General features: G+C 41.2%; 1 protein-coding gene and 1 long non-coding RNA gene across 4 annotated transcripts in view; one reads left to right on the forward strand and one right to left on the reverse strand.

Moving 5' to 3' along the window:
• Positions 1-11,579: 11,579 nt before the first annotated feature.
• On the forward strand, positions 11,580-12,467 carry LOC119577271. Its single transcript, XR_005229118.1, has 2 exons — positions 11,580-11,909; positions 11,993-12,467. It is a non-coding gene; the product is annotated as an uncharacterized LOC119577271 (long non-coding RNA).
• Positions 12,468-13,113: 646 nt separating this feature from the next.
• Positions 13,114-17,500, reverse strand: part of LOC119577270 (pollen-specific leucine-rich repeat extensin-like protein 2) — a 43,843-nt gene continuing 39,456 nt past the window's right edge. For all 3 annotated transcript variants that reach the window (XM_037925017.1, XM_037925018.1, XM_037925016.1), the window contains 4 exons: positions 16,683-17,500; positions 16,311-16,415; positions 15,710-15,898; positions 13,114-15,358 (listed from right to left, as the gene is read on the reverse strand). The exon at positions 16,683-17,500 is cut by the window's right edge and continues 331 nt beyond it. In XM_037925017.1, the coding sequence (XP_037780945.1) occupies positions 14,903-15,358; positions 15,710-15,898; positions 16,311-16,415; positions 16,683-17,500 (1,568 nt within the window). In that variant the 3' untranslated portion in view covers positions 13,114-14,902. The remainder of the gene's footprint in view (positions 15,359-15,709; positions 15,899-16,310; positions 16,416-16,682) is intronic.

Genomic DNA, 17,500 nt, shown 5'->3' on the forward strand with positions numbered 1-17,500 from the left:
GGATCCGAGACAAGAAAATTACAAGAAAAAAGAAAGAAAGAAGAAAGAAAGTCTTCTCGAAGGGTTTGTTAAAAGATTTTATTAACAAAGTGACCCTCCGTTTTCTTTACATCCATGATATCTTGTCTCTTGCACTAACCTCCTTGAGGATAGTCTAAAAAAAAAAAAAAAAAAAAAAAATCTGGTTAACTGTGTGTGTGTGTGTGTGTGTGTGTGTGTGTGTGTGTGTGTGTGTGTGTGTGTGTGTGTGTGTGTGTGTGTGTGTGATGGTTTGCATAAGCACACACACAGATCGAAAGAAGTAGAACAAAAAAATTAAAAACTAAATATATCCCGCTATTTCAGATAAAAAAAGTCATTATAACAAGGTGTATACAGTATACTATCTGACAAAACACGAGAGAAAAAAAAATCATTTATCTATGTACAATTAACATTGGGATCACACATTACTGCTTTGACGAAAGACATAATAGGTAATAATAATAATAATAATAATAAAAAGGAAGAATTATTATCCATGTAAACACAGGTAACATTAAGAAAATCGAGGATGAGAGGGAGGTGAGAGGGATGGGGGGTGGGGGGGTAGGAAGAATACAGAAAGGGGGGTGGGGGGAGAAGAAAGAGATCTTAAAAATGAGATACTGATTTCAGTTACATCAAATAGGGCTATCAATAATAACAGAACGGCCATTATTTTATTTTTTTTTAATCAATCTTCCTATAATCAATTTCTAATCATAGGTTGGTATTTTATCTATCATAATTTTTTTTTTCTCCTTAATTAATAATCGTATAAGGTTGGAGGGGGATTTCTGTCTAAACTACTATGTGGACTACTATAAGAATCACGGTCTTAATTAGTGTGGTGAAACAACCCAGTCGCGGTGAGAATAAAACTCGGCTCTGCTATCATTAGTAAAATATTTTAAATGGAGCCACAAATATACATCATATATGTTCATTTAAACACAACCAGACGTGGTATACATTTTTTTTTTTTCTCTTTTTTTTTATTTATTCGCATGAGGTAGGAGAGGTCGGTCAATCATAAAAGTGTGGGCTTAATTAATATTTTTTTTGGTTATCTTTTATATATTTTTTTTTTTGCATGAAAAATAGCATGCTTGGGTCAGGATATATGGCGGGATCAATGAACCTCCTCAACGGACAAGAAATAACTGAAATATTAAAATAACAAGGAATTCCAGATCACCATTTTTTTTTCCTGTCAAAAAAAAAAAAAAAAAAAAAAAAAAAAAAAAAAAAAAAAACTATCGGGTGTCTTGATCTTACCTATAATAATAATAATTTTTCCTCTTTTTCTTTTGTCTACGTATTTATTTTCTCGAAGATTCTAACCGCTCACAAGAAAGAGATTTAGTGCAAATAAACCAATTCTTCTTCTTACCTATATCGTCTTATTCAAGCCATTTATCAAAAAGGAAAAAGAAAATAGAAAAAGGAGAGAGAAATCACCCGATATGAATTTAAAGAAAGAAAGAATAAAAAAAATGAAATGAGAAAAAGGGGGAGGGAGGGAGAGGGAGAAGGGTGATGGTTGGGAGGGAGGGGGAGGGAGAAGGGTGATGGTAGGGGGGGAAGGGGCGGAAAAAGGGTGATGGTAAGGGGGGAGGTAGGAGGGGGGGAGAGGAAGGATTGCATTGTTGTCATCGAAACCACAAGAATTATCAACTGACATACACATAACACATCCCATAAAAATTGAGCATAATTGCATTGCAAGGCTAGTGAGAGAATGCCAGGTCAATGGACTGAATTTGGAGATCTGTGGATGGGGGAAGGAAGAGAAGGAAGGGGGGGGGAGGGGTAAAGGGAGGATAAGAAGAGGAGGAAGAAGGAGGAAGAGGAGAGGGAGAAGAAGGAAGAGGAGGAAATGGAGAAGAAAGACGGGAGAGAGAGAGAGAAAGAGAGGAATTGCAAAATGAGGAAGGGGAGAGGGTGAGTGTAGGAATCAAAAACGGCTTCACAACAACATAATAAAAAAGCATCAACTTTTAGAAGATCAAGAAGGTTCCATGACTAGCAAAGAGACGTTTCAATATATATATATATATATTTTTCATTCGGTTATTGAGCAAAAGGCTTACAGAAGAAGGCGTTTTACACTACTATCTCGTGGCCCCTCATCTTACAAAACAAACACTACTTTTTTATGCATTATTGGTCTTTCAATCTACTTGAATCTAACCCAAAAGAAAAAAAAAGAAAAAAAAAAAATCACCAGAGCAATAAAACTGAAGTCAAAAATACAAGAAGTTATCACGCTTTTTATAAACATTTTTTCTTTCTTTCTTTCTTTTTTTTAGTATGTTTTTTTTTTTATTATTTTCTCCAAAAAAAAAAACTCCTTAAGATGGAGGGCCACTACTGACATTTGGCACGGTCTACAGACATAACTAAATTACTACTTATTTTGATTATAATGCGTTAACCTGAGTTTCGTCTGCTTTGAGTCATTTCCGAGAGTAAGGGTATAGGATGAAAGCCAGCGAAGTTCAACCCTTATTGTCTTTAATATCCAAAAGAGAAAAAGAAAAAAAAAATGGTTTCACCCTTGGTCGAACTTGTAATGGATGACTAATATTCATTTTTTTATATCTTGTTAAAACAATGTCTTCTTTACCTTTGATTGGACTTGTAATGGATGACTAATATTCATTTTTTTTTATATCTCTTTTAAATTACTTTATTCGTTTCCAGAGAGTGTAAAGATAACAAGGTTTAAAAGCCGCTGGAATGATCACATACAATGGCGTGATGTGTATAGGCCGTTCTTTAGTCCTCATTGGTCGTCGCGAGGTACTGCTGGATCTCCACAATCTCCTTTTCTTGCGTGAAAATGAATAACGAACGACCCTCTTCATAAAGCTGTGAATCATACAATAACGAATGGCAGGATCAACCATGAGGCTTAGGACTATATTGCACTTAACTGATGGAATTCTATGGGGGGGAGGAGGAAAAAAAAATTGACAACATTCCTTCTACCTTGGAACTGTCACACTGAGAGAAACCGTTCTTAATATATATGTCATACTGCCAGTGCTGAAAGTCCATCAGGAGAGAGAAAAAAAAAACCTACAATTCTACACTGACTAACATCTGGCCTCTATAGACTCAATTCTAATACAACTTTGTACAGAAACACTCGAACTGGCTTCTGGAATACCCGTGAGAGGAAAACTGAAACTTATTTAAGGGGTGACTTAAGAAAGTTTGAACAATAGATTAGCCACAAGTCCCTTCCTTATAAATGCCAAGGGGGAGGGGGGTGACTCAAGTAGTTATGGGGTGGGAGGGTGAGTGGGCAAGACTTAGATATAGTACATGTAGACTGAGATTTGATAGGCACTGAAATTAGGAAATATTTCAGTTCTTTTGTTTTTTAACATTTACAAACATATGGATCTCTACGTTGCAGTCCAGACATGGCTGACACGTTTAAAGACTACCCACCCCGTGCGACAGTAGATTAAAAAAAAAGATAAATAAAGTATCCAAGTCGAAACTCCAGCAAGAAACAAACTATTTTCTTCTAAAATCACAAAAATTCACAGGCTTCTTGTCGCTCTTGCTGGAGCCTCCATGACTAGGACAAGTAAATGGCCTCCGAGTTAACATTTGCAGATCAAAGTGTCCCTTTGGAGGTTCCAGGGCAGTATAAGAATAAGTACAACTACACAACCAATATATAACAAGTGTTGAGCATTCGTCATACGCGGAGGCAGCAAGGAGTCGAAAGGGGGTGAGGGAGGGGAAGGGGGCAAGAGAAACCACTGGGGCAAAATATCCGACCCCAAAATTCTGGAATTACGTATCAAAATACGACTCAAAACAATGCCGCATTTCCTGCCTTTCTCTTTTATTCTTTCTCTCTCCTTCGCCTGTCCCTTCCTTTGGCCCCCCCCGACTCCTCTTGTGCCACCCGCTACTGGTTCAACAAAGTCTTAAGATGAAAAGTATGTTCACTGCTACATATTATTCTGTTTGTTGGTTCAGGTAAAGTGACTACACAGTGGTTGGCTAATATATGCATAGTCTAATCATTCAAAGTAGTGATACATGAGTGCTAGCAATTCTTCGATAACATAACGCAAAAGGAACATGGCCAAAAATAATCCAAAGAAAATGGAATTACAGTATAAAATGATATTGAAAATCAAAAAATATAGAGAAAAAATGCACCGTCATTCATATAGAGCGATTTACGTCTTTTCATCATTCGGCCATCTTTCTTTTCTTTTTATGCTGGATTCATTTTCCCGGAGGATTATGGAGTGTCTTCACTGATCGCCTCGATTGCATGGGATATAAACTACATTTCTTTACGTTATTTTTTGAAGCAGAAACTAAAAAGACTTAAAGAAAAAAACTATCGACTTTTGTACTAAGAAACCCGATTGGTGGTTCGGCTCTTTGAGGGAACAACCTGATTGGTCGTTCTCTCTCCTATCCCTTTTGCAACGAGGGTTCTCATTGGTCACACTCCACTGGGAAAGAGGCCAATGACAAGAGAAAAGACAAACCAAGCTCTCGAAGACTGAACTCTAGGCCTATTTTATTATTTTTTTTCCAGACTGGTGTTTGTACTTTATTCCCCGAGTTTTGTGAAGAGTCCCTGACATTCAAAAAAGGAAAATGCACACATGATCAGATTACCTAATATTTCCCTAAAGAGGACATGATAGAGAATGAATACCAGCTTTCTACTTTTTACCACGTTTCAGTTTGACAGTTTTAAAGATCGTATCAGAGTTAAATACACGTATAGTAAATGCATGACTGGCACAGTCATTTCACACGTTCAAATTTGACAGACGAATTAGAAAACCACCAAGAGCTTTTTATTTCTCTCAAAGACCTTATTTACGTACTAGTAGTAACTGTACAAACCTTCTTCGTTTCACATTAAGTACATTCTTGATGGGGACATTATCACACGTGTAGCCAGTGCGATCTCTACCACTCATGTACAAAAAAAAGAAAAAAAATCCACCTTTGCTTGTTCTTAATCATCCTGCAATTGACGCTAATTACAACCGTGGCAAAAGGTAATCATTCTTCTTGATTAAAAAAAAAAGAAGCCCCCAACCTGATGACATTATTTGCCTGAACATCCCGACAGAAGGAGAATTAAGCTATCGTTTTATCCACTAATATTTAACACTTTCTTTTTACTTCTAGTCCGTCTGTGGCGTCAGTCAAACAACATCTCCAGAAAAAAAGGAGACACAAGTAGATTAAATTTTCCAGCTGACATCTGTATTACTTTTTCCCCTATGACAAGATATATTCATATATAGATCAACTATACATAACGTTTTTTTTTTCTTTCTTTCTTTCCTACAGACTCACCTACTTCCTAATCATTATTTATGAGCAGTCTTGTATGCCTTATATTAAACCTTTGACATGTGTAGTCCATGGGTTAAACTATTGTACATTCCTGCTTGTGGATATACAGAATGGATATCGTTGTAGCAAGGGGGAGGGGCGTGTGGGTCAGGTCAGGTCAGGTCGAAGTTACACAGTCATGGCCATTTCATTATTATTTTTCCTCGTATACGAAGTTCTCTTTTCCCCTCTCGCTAAAAAAAAAAAATCACAATCTTTCTCTTTTTTAAATCGAAACATACACAAACATAAAGGAGTTTGTTTGTTTTTTTATTGATTATATTACAACATGACTGTCATCCCTCCATGACATGACAACACCCAGTCACGCCCACCCACCTGTCACTCAAAAAAAAAAAAAAGGTATACAACATTTTATCTTTGTTTTTTGTCATTTTTCTTTTTACAGGGTGCAAAGTATTCGTTGATGATTTAACAATACAACAGTATATATAACATGTAACAACTTAGCCAAATAATAATAATAATAATAATGAAAGATTTCGGCTGGAGGTCCATCATTTTTTTTTTGTCTTCCTTTCGTTTACATTTTTCATATACATATTGGTGGGGGGAGGGGGACCGGGGGGTTGATAAATGTGAGATTCAGAGAGCAGCGACCAAGAGATAATTATGAAAAGGATAGAAAAGAATATTTAAAAAAAATATATATTCGTGCAAGCATTATGAATCCTATCGATGCGAGAGAGAGTGGATGATACATCAAAATAATGATAATAATAATAAATAATTCAATAAGATTTAACGAGAAAACAGCAAGAACTCTATAACGGACAATTATAATCCATTAAACATTATCATTCTAAAGGGTTACGAGCTCATAAAAAAAACAAAGAACGAACGAAGAAACAAAGTAAAAAGGGGCGAGACCGCGAAAGGAATTATTATTAATTAAAGCCACTTCAGTTCACCCTCTAACGATAGGACTTTGCTGTTCCCTGTTGTTCATCGCTGTTCTACCTCTCGCCCCGACGAACCTAAAGTAATCTCCGCTGTTCAGGTTACAAAGTTTGTACCATACTCTTGAAAATCGTTTGTACATTTTGTATAGGACTGGTTTTCACAAAAAGTACATGACAGATATGAAGCTATTATTATTATTATTATATATACTTGTTTTTTTTTTATATCTTTCTTTCCAAAAAAAAAAAAATCACAAACGTTAAAAATAGGTGCTGTTATCTGATATGATATAAGGGGGCAGATGGGGGGGGGAGGGGGTATACAAGGCGGGAAAAACACTGGGTCAATTGTACCTTCTGAACACTCGGTATGGCAGAGGTTAGCCAATCTTTATATATGTATGAAAACAAAAAAAATGGCGCTCCTTTGCATACATCTTGTACAGGGAAATCACCTGACATCATGGTGGTAATGCTTTTTTGAACATTGGTGAGATAGACAAAAATTCACATTCAGTTAATTACATACGAACACTTCCCTCTCATATATATATATATATATCATTAGACTTCTATACCTTTCTCCTCTAGGTTAATAGTTTAAAAAAACATCAACATAGAGGTGTAAAGTTTCCAAACATCAAACTTCAAGTAAAAGGAAACAGTTGGTATTTATATACTGGGACTATGGTTATTTTATGCACACTCACGCACATGCTCACTATACCATACCGGCAAGACAAACTAACGTCTTCTTTAACCCCACTAATTATCAAGAGAACAGGATAGATAACGGGAAAATCCTGGGAAAATCTTGGGGGAAAAAATATGGTTGTAATTTTATTTTTCTCTCTTCCATGAATAACAAAAGAGCTCATCAATTGAATCCCTATTTTTGCCTTTAAACTTCAAAACAGAAACGTTTATAATAACCATCATAAAACGGTGATGTAATAATTCTTTCATTTTTATTCATAATACAAAATTGCAGTGAATGATATCCGTATGTAGTTTCTTCATTATTATTATTATTTCATTATTTTTCTTCTCCTCTCTGCGGCTTTGTCAAATTTCAATCATCCATCTAGGCCCCCTTTCGTTCCAACATCACACCCGTCCAGTTTTTCCCCTCACCTCCGAACCCCTGTGAACAAACCAGTGAACAAACACCCATGGAACACAACCCACGCGCGGACACTCTTGAACGAATCTTCCCGAAACACAGACACACGCGTGTTCGAGCGGCGAAGAGTTTGGTCGCCGCACCAGTTAATTCCGTCTCGTGCTTTCGTGATCTCAACGCTCCCTGAACTTTTATATATATATATAAAAGAGAGCAGAGATGCAGTAGGAAGGATTATGAATATGTATTAGAGCGTCAACCGTGGAGGATTTGTAGTGTCGACACGTGATTTAAATAATAATAATAATAATAATAATAATAATAATAATAATAATAATAATAATAATAATAATAATAATAATATAAAAATTTATGTGACTGATCGTGATAAATACAAACATGAATGATAATAATAATAATAATAATAATAATAATAATAATCATAACAATAATAACAATAATAATAACAACGCTTCAACCATGAGAGTTTCTCTATCAGGTCACGAAATCATAATGCTTCATAAGTGTCCATCACTCCCTTTTCAAAAAAAAAAAAAAAAAAAAAAAAAAAAAAAAAAAGCGATGAACGTTCACAATCACAATCCTGATCAACTGTCTTCCTCTCCCCCAATCGCTAACTGGCAGGCTGGTGGGTATCTCCCTCCCCCCAAAATATATCGATCTTCTTCTGTAAACAAGACACCTTTTCATTACGTATATCGTTCATACAGTAGATACTACTGACCTAAACTCTATTGGGACTTAACAGTTATGATCGTATACCATGCACTTTACAGTATAGTTAGAACGTATATTAATAGTAATTTTGTAGACTACCAAATATTCGTATACATGAGTAGTGTCAAAGGCCTTATCGATAAAGTAAAAAAAGAAAAAAACAAATAGATGCTGTTTTGTTTTTGTAATTTTTTACATATTTTTTTTTTTTACAATTGAATCCAATTCTTTTTACGACCTGGGCATCCGACTGTCATTTGTTATACGGTATTATGGTCTTGAGAAGTATTTTAGATTTACTTCCCCTATATTTTGGGGGATGGGAGCGTGCGCTAGAAAGTGGGAAGAAATGTGCATTGAAAGAGTGAATTAGAAAGAAAAAAATCACATTTAATATGGCATCTAATGTCTTCTTTGAAAAATAACCCAAAAGATCTACAGAGGTAATTTGCAGTTATTGGGAATATTATATAGAAATAGGGAAATATAGGGAGGGGGAGAGAGAGAAAGGGAGAGAAAGAGAGAGAGAAAGAAAGAAAGAAAGAAAGAAAGAGAGAGAGAGAGAGAGAGAGAGAGAGAGAGAGAGAGAGAGAGAGAGACAGACAGACAGAAGAGAGACAGATAACTAGAAAGAACGAACAGGTCAAAATAAGAGAGAGAACAAAGCCGAGAAAAGAAAAGGGAGAAAGACGGAAGAAATCTGACCACCAGAAGAGCCTCTTGCAGGGCCCAAATGTGAACCGAAATTCCAGTCTTCAGACCAGGCCGAAATGCACCATTTTTTTTTTTAGTCCATCTGTCGAACAGTCAGTTTTTAAGGGCAAGGACCCTGTGCCCGTGGAAGGGGAAACGTACAGATTAAAGGGAGCAAAAAAAGTGAATTTTGAGTGGTTCTGTTAAACTGATTCTTGCAGCAAAAAGGGACACCTCCAAAGGATTCGTGTGTGTGTGTGTGTGTGTGTGTGTGTGTGTGTGTGTGTGTGTGTGTGTGTGTGTGTGTGTGTGTGTGTGTGTGTGTGTGTGTGTGTGTGTGTGTGTTTGTTTTGGTTAAATTGCGTTGCTATACAATACCATGTTCTTGTAACTATGGTAATCTAAATGTTAGAAAAAAACAATTTACGTGTTGCAAAAAATAAAAGGCATTACGATCATTTGGAGGTGAAAGGTTGCCCACTGACCGAAAAGGAAGGCGAAGAATAGAAAAATACAAAATTCCCAAACACGCATTCCTAAACAATCGAAAAGCCATTTTTCAAAAACAAGCTTTTCCTTCAAGTAACAGAACCACATTGTCACCAAAACCCTTAAGGGCATTTCACTATTTTTTTGCAATTTTTTTTATCTCTCTTTTTTTTTTAAAGTGAATCACAAAAGTCCAATTATTCAAGTTTTACATTCCCCTATCCTAACCGGAATTTTTTTTGGAATGTCGTACAAAACAGACAAACATTTAAGTTATTCGCCAGAGATGTCAAAAATAAACTATGAAAAATTACACCCAAGGTATCAAGTGTGCGGTGATAATTTTAAAATAATTTTCCATCTTTTTTTTTACCTTTATCGTGTGAATCGGCATGTTATACACAAACATTATACAAAAGAAGTTAGAGTGGCAGTCCTTTCATAATGGTGAACATCGAAGTGAAAAAAAAGAACAAAGTATAAAATAAAATACTAGGTACTGGCTTAAAACTGCATTTGATTCGTCAGAAATATTTCACTGTAGATTAGAGCTGTTCCATCAGATCACAGTTTAAAAAAATCTGTATCACAATTGACGCGATATTCCCAATGAGAGCTTGATAGGAGGGGGGGGGGCGGGGAGAGGGGATACAGGGATATTGTATTTTTTTATCAGCTAATGCAACTTTAAATGGGGGGATCCCTGTTTGATATATAAATGTTTGTATGACTATTGCTTTGTAAATTTATAACTGTGATAACATGTAAATAGAGAAGGGGAATACCTGGTTTACCTAATTATTATTATTATTCTGGCTGTTTATAAAAATGATGATAAATAAGAACTGATCTACGAGAGGCAATTCACAAATAACGAACTAAAAAAAAAAAAAGAAAAAAAAAAGTAAACTCCCTCTTTCTCCAGAATGATTATTTCCTGTCCCTCTCCCGCGTCTTTAATATCCCCACAAATCCCTTAAAAAAAAACACACCCTAATAAAAGGCAAGGAAATAATGAGCGAATAAAAGCATTATTATACTTATTAATTTAATGCCTCGCAGTGCACCATCAACAGCGCCACATAAACCTCATTACTTCGAAACGGAAGCTAATTTCAACACGTCCCTTGTGGTTACCGGTAATGCCGGCCGTCTTCTCCCTCGGAAATCCCGCTCTTGCGTGCGCTGCTCTGAGTGTGTGTGTGAGAGAGAGAGAGATTGAGAGATAGATTGAGAGAGAGGGAGAGAGGGAGGAAGGGAGAGAGGGAAAGAGGGAGGGAGGGAGGGAGGGAGGGAGGGAGGGAGGGAGGGAGGGAGAGAGAGAGAGAGAGAGAGAGAGAGAGAGAGAGAGAGAGAGAGAGAAGAGAGAGAGAGAGAGAGAGAGAGAGTGAGAGTGAGAGTGAGTGAGTGTGAGTGTGAGTGTGAGTGTGAGTGTGAGTGTGAGTGTGAGTGTGTGTGTGTGTGTGTGTGTGTGTGTATTCTTTTTTTCCACATGCGAGGGAACCACAGCATTTTTAAGTAAAAGTGACACCATACTTTTGTCAATGTTTATCCTTTCCCATCAACATTTACATATCCTTTTAACCTCCCCGTGCGTCCGTATCCCTTAGCACCGCCCCCTCTCAAGCTCCTCCTCCCTCGTGACGTCACCCCCGATATTGCGCGTCCTGACCTTGCTTTGTCTTAGCCTACAACCCTGCCTGCGCCGGCAGCTCATTTGACCCGAAAATCAAGGCAATAACTTAAAGGTAGATTAAATAAACACATTTACATGCGGAGAAAACTTTTGAGGTTAAATACAAGACTTCGGAGCTCTTACGCGTATATAATATATTCTTTTCTTCGCGATAAGATACAGTGAAGCTAAAAATATTCAAAAGTTTTCCGCCGCTTTCTTATTAAGCCAATAAAAACTTAACTTAAAACAAAAAAAAAAAACTTAAAAATAGGACCCTGTTTTTTTTTTTTTTTTAAACAAACCCAGAAAAAATAACTGGAGTTAGAACTATAGAAACAATTCTGTTCATTGACTTTAAGATGACTAAATTCTGATAGTACGTCCATGGTAATTCATTCAAATGAGGAAGGACCAAAAAAAAAAAAAACCTTATCGAAAAAAAGAAACAAAACATATATACCTGACGAGACAGAGAGAGAAAAAAAAAATGAAAAGGAAAAAAAATCATATTGCAGTAGTTTTTATTTCTCTTTTATCAGTTTGAGTGAGAGAGAAAAGAAAAAAAAATGGTTGCAGAAACATCATAATAGTTATTATAATAATATAGAATGATAATAATATAAAATAGATAATAAATAAATTGTTAACATGTAACAACACACGTACAAAAAAAAAGAACGAAAGAAAAAGAAAAGACGAGAGAGAAAAAAAGAAAAAACGTCGATCTTTCTGAGCAAACCAACGCAAGATTCATTCAACCCGGGAGCTAGTTTCGGCCATCGCCCGAACGGACCTCAGGTCAAGCCGGGGCTCTCGAAGGCTTGACTTTGTTTCTGTTGTTTTCGTGAGAGAGAGAGAGAGGGGGGGGGGAGGGAGGGGGAGGGGAGGGAGGGAGGGAGGGAGGGAGGGAGGGAGGGAGGGAGGGAGGAGAGAGAGAGAGAGAGAGAGAGAGAGAGAGAGAGAGAGAGAGAGAGAGATCGCAAGGAGAAAGAGAGTAAAGAGAGAGATCGCAAGGAGAAAGCGAGCAAAGAGAGAGAGAGCGCGCCAGGAGAAAGAGAGTAAAGAGAGAGAGAGAAGGAGAGAAAAAGAGACATAAGAAATAAAGTCACACCCTTTTTCCGAGAAGCCTCAGCTTGCTAGATTTCCTAACTTCCAAAACCGTATCTACACATATATACGTTCGACACATGCGAAGCCTGCCAAGTGGTTGTGGTGGCATAATCTCGTTCCTTTTGTTCTGTTTTCTTTCCAACTTCCTAAGAATCATATTAAATAGAGCGGTGATGATTTTAACACAGTGAGACACCCCGAATGCAAATCATACGGAAATATATTTTTTTGGGACATTTTTCGTATTTTTTCCTAGCCAAACAGATATCAATTCCGCAAAAAATTTCATCTTAAAAAAGAAAATTAACACGAATGGACCTCACTTTTGGGTCAAAAATCCTTAAATGCTAAATCGATGTATTTCTTTCTCCACAGTTGTATCATAATTTATTCATAATTTATACAAAGTTCTTACCAATAAATGCAAAGAGTTCGTATGATTTTTTTTTGTTTTAGTTTTTTTCTTCTAAATTGTTGGGATGTTTTTTTTCTTTTCTTTTTTGCCGCGATCGAGTCGCTCGGCATCTGTACTTTTTTTTTTCAAAGGGAAAAAAAGTAAAAAACGAATCATGAACAGCATTAAGAAAAAAAAAAACTTTTCGAAAGGAACTGAAACGATCCAATCTATTATCAAATGCATCACTTCCTTCATCTTATCTTTCTTTCCCTTTCGAAAAAAAAAAAAAAAAAAATCTCGCAAGAAAAAAAAAAAAAATGTACTTTTTTCTCCTCTCTATAATCATGCCATGCACAACTTTCCCATACAAAAAAATTGTCCTTATTTCCATCTCTCTTATCCCTTTTCTTTCTCTTCCTTTTTTTTTTTACTTCCCTCGTCCCTTGCGACAAGAGAGAGAAGGAAGAGCCACCACAGAGGGCCAACGGACGAGGGGGTGCCACTTGGCTCCCGGCAGCTTGGCACTTTCCTCAGTATTTTGTTTTTTTTTTATCATCACAGAAAAATCTCACAGGGCTTCGTTCTATCAATCGCGTTATGATTCTTTATCTGATCTTTTCAATATTGGTGTTTTATGTTTTAAAATTTATCCACCTTCAAAATTTGGGGCAAATTCATCTCTCATTCACTAACGAGTCAAAATGGTGTCTTGAAAGAAAGACAAAAAAATATAAAAAAAAACTAAAAAAAAGTTCTCTTAAATCATACATGAAGTTATGAATATCATTTTTTTCATTATCATCACCGATTATTACTTTCTTTCTCCTTTTCTTTAAGTATCTTTCCTTCCTTCTTTTTTCCTCATTTTTCCTCCAGACCGCATTCAGGATTTCCTCTTTTTTGTTAGAAGGGGGAGAGGACTGGTAATTTTCCTTTTTTCCTGAACAAAGTCAATCTTAACTACAGTTTTCGTGGGGGGAAAATGGCCTTGCGTGCCCTATTCCATACCACTCGTATACTCAAAAATGAATGTTCTATTCTCTACCATAATATCATACACGCTGAAATATAACATAATAAAAAACACAACAACAACTTATAAACATCATTCTCACATTAGTGTCCATACTAGAACTATGCATTCATAAAGAAAGTAAATCTGAACATATATAGATTTATAATTCTGATCGTATACTATTTTTTACCGTAACAGGTCCACCCATATCTTTTGAGAGGTCCTCGTATACAATGTCCTTGGTTTAGGTGAGGTATTTAGTATACATCAAGAGCAAGTAAAGACTGCATACTTACAACTATGGATACATTCTCTAAATCTTGAAAATCGTGAGTAACACATGGGGTACATTTTGATTACCACGGCATAACACAGATGGGTCAAGACGGCACAGGAGAAGGTAGGGTGGTGGGGGGAGAGGGGGAGTGGGGGCAACTGCCTTTTCCTTCGCGAGGGAGAGAGACTGACAGACAGACTGCAGGCAGACCCGTCTTGATCGGGTAGCAACACTCGCCAGCGTCTTTTCTTTTCTTTTCTTTGTCTCCGCTTTTCTCCCCTATCTTGTCGCCCCCACGAGCTTTGCCCGCCGCCCCCCCGTGGCCCTGCCCCGCGTGCCGCCTCGACGTATCCGTCACTCTTATGGGTCTTCCCGAAACGTCCAACACTGGGAGACACTCACAGACAAAAGACTAAGTCAACTTCTCCCGCTCAGACTCAAAGAAAGGACAACTCTCTAGGGCCGCGGCTTCCAACCCGTCTTGCTTGCGATGTGGCTGGCTTGCGTCTCGCTTGCCTGCGGAGGAGCTCGGTAATGCCCTATGTGACTACCCTCTCTCACTTCACTCCTCCTGCGTGCCAAGGGGGAAATCACTGCCTTCAAGCACTTGGCCAGCTCACTTTCTGTCCCTTGCAAGCAAGACGTGTTCGCAGGCGCCCTTTCTAACACTGTGTGAGCCGTTGAAAGGCGGGAAATAACCTGAGGTGAGCCCACCAGTAGACGCTGAAGGCAATCCGGGAAATGCAGGCGATGGTAGTGCCAGGTTCGAACTCCTTGCGAGACTTCGGACGTCGCCTTCAACCCCCTGAGGACTAAGAGAGGTCACAACCCTTGCTGGAGGTCAGTTCCTCGACGGGAGACGAACTACTGAGACTGACTGGTCCTCGAGACGACCTCCAGATAACCTGAGTGCAATGAAGATGGCGCTGGCTAGGAGGCGCGAGCCCAAGGGCGGCCCGGCCCCGCGCTGGCCATTTGAACTACGTGCCTCGACGCCGGCGGACAGGGGCGCGTCACTCCGCTGCCTCCGCCGCCGCCTTAGGCCCGCTCCTCGATCTCGGCTCGCTTGGGCAGGAGCGACTCCGTGTCGGTGAGGTCGAGGGGCTTGGCCGAGGACTCCCCGGCGCCGTTCTCGTACATCTTGCGTCCGACGAGCGAGAAGGACCCGAGGGCCGGCGTCGGCGAGGACGACTCGTCCTCGTCGTCGATGACTACGGGGGCGCCCGAGGCCGAGTGGTCGTCATCGTCGCTGGTCGCGCTCTTGAGGTGCCTCTTGTCGTGCTCCGGGAGGGACGGGTCCCTGGCGTCCCTGGTGTCCCTGGGGGGCGGGTCGTGGGGCTCGGGCGGGGCGTGCGTCTCGGCGGTGCTGGTCTCCAGGTCGGTGCTCGAGGGGGAGGGCTTCTTGCTGGGCATGCGGCGGGGCACGGTGCTGATGCCCATCTTCTTGATCTTGTCGTACAGCGTTCGGGAAGGAACCTTGTACTTCCGCGAGGCCTGAAACAAAGGACTCGTAAATACCTCCGTAATATTACTACTTGGCAGCCCCGTGCTCCTCTTCCTCCAGCACGCCTCTGCTCTGTTTCAAGTCTAATCAACTCTTCGTCTTCTAATGTACTTCGCTACGTTAATTACTCAACCAAAGCCTACTCTACGCTAATCCCCTTTCACACTCTGCGATACCCTCCCTTCTTCTTCTTGTTCCTCTTCCTCCTCCTCCTCCTTCTTTTCCTCCCTCCTGCCCTCCCTACCTCCCTCCCACCCTCTCCCTCCCTCCCTCCCACCCTCCCCTCCCCCCCACCCTCTCCCTCTCCTTCCCTCCCTCCCTCCTCCCTCCCTTCCTCTCACCTGCAGCGCCGTCATGCCGCTCCGGACGGCTTCGATGGCATCCATGAGATCAGTCTTCGTGTACTGCTTGTATCGCTTCCACTCCGGCTTGGGCGTGGGCACGTAGCTGACGAAGTTGCTGTAGTGCGAGGGGCCGTTGGGGTCGATGTGGTACGGGTTGAACTCAGGCAGGAGGGGTCCGTTGGCCAGCTGTTGCGAAAGAGAGGGGAAGGGTGGTTTAATTGTCGCTTGATTGGTTGTTTGTGCGGATCTGCCTCGGGGCTTCGAACGCGCTTTGGTTTGGTTTCGAAATGGATGGGTTGATCTTGTGAAATCAAGAGAGACTTTTTTTTTTCTTTTTCTTTTTTCGCTCGATGACACTTCTACAGAAAGACATCAGATTAAGCCAAAGAAAAAGGAAAAAAAAAAAAAAAAATGAACAGCTATTCTCATTTCATATTCCATTACGGACACCTAAATCAGAAACAATACTCAAATCCGTTTTCGAGAAACAGCGAAAACCATAGTGACATTCAGGCAACGAACCGCCACAGCAGGACATCAGGACATGGCCATTTTTGAGAGCCATCAGTCCTTTTCGAAGCCGAAGTCAACTACTCACCGATTCGATCTTCGATTTCTCCTGTTCGTCCTCGCGCGAGATATCGGACATCGAGCGGGATTCCTCGTCGTGCTGTTCCTTCTTCAGCGACAAACTGTACGGGGACTGCGGGAGGGAGAGAGGAGGAAGGAAACGAAGGATTTAATAGCGATTAGAACGAAGACAGAGCGAAGGTTTTACTAGCTATTGTATCAGTAATCCTATCCGTTATCATAAGTAGTAGTTTCACTTATTTATTTCCCTTTATCTTCCTAGTGGAGCTATTTTTACAGGATAAGCGTCTCGATACGAGTTGAGGCTAATGGCCTTGCTCCTAGTTATGTCTAAGCAATATATCTATCATCCGCACTATCTATCGACGAGGACGCCTACCTCGAGGTGGTCGCGGTGGTCGTGGGGCAGCAGGTGGGGCACGTGCGAGCTGAGGAGGCCGGGGAGGGGCATCATGGACGAGGCCAGGGACACGAGCGAGCTCATGTCGGGCCCCGGGAAGCCGTGCGTGTGTCCGAGGGCGGTGCGGAGGATGGGCGTGGGCGAGAGCATGGGTTCGGGCAGCATCTGCGGGCGCTTGCGCTTGTGGGGCGGCGAGTCGGGCCCGGGCGGCGCCAGGTGCGGCACGGGCGAGATGAGCGAGAGGGGCGGCCGGGGAGGGTCCGAGTCCATGCTGCCGGGGGTGTGCACGTCCCTCGGCTCGTGGGCGTCGCGCGGGTCCCTCAGGGCGTCCCGGTGCGCGTCCCTCAGCGAGTCTCTGTGGGCGTCGCGGAGGGGCTCCCGCAGGTGCTCTCTCAGGTGGTCCCTCAGGTCGCGGGCGTCGCCGCGCAGGTCTAGCTCGCGGGCGTCTCTGTGGTCCCTGGGGTCGGGGCGGGCGTCGCGGAGGTCAGGGCGCGGGGGGCGGGGCTGGGGGCGGTGCAGGGGGTGGCCGGGCGGGGGCAAGGGGTACAAGGGGGGCGTGGGCGACGAGGCGCGCACCTGTTCGTGGCTCGACACCGGCAGAGGGGCGGGGCCGGACGCCGAGGTGGGCGGCTCGACCCTGGAGCGCGGCGGCAGGTCCTGGAGGGCGCGGGCGTCGACGGGCGTGGAGGGCGGGTGCGAGGCCTCGTGCGGCGGCGAGGGCGGGCGGAGGGCGGCGTTGGTCTCATTGCCGAGCTCCTCGACGAGCCCCTTCACCTTGAGGCTCTCGGCCACCCGCA

The sequence above is a fragment of the Penaeus monodon genome, chromosome 9 (genome assembly GCF_015228065.2).
Source record: "Penaeus monodon isolate SGIC_2016 chromosome 9, NSTDA_Pmon_1, whole genome shotgun sequence".
NCBI lineage: Eukaryota > Metazoa > Arthropoda > Malacostraca > Decapoda > Penaeidae > Penaeus > Penaeus monodon.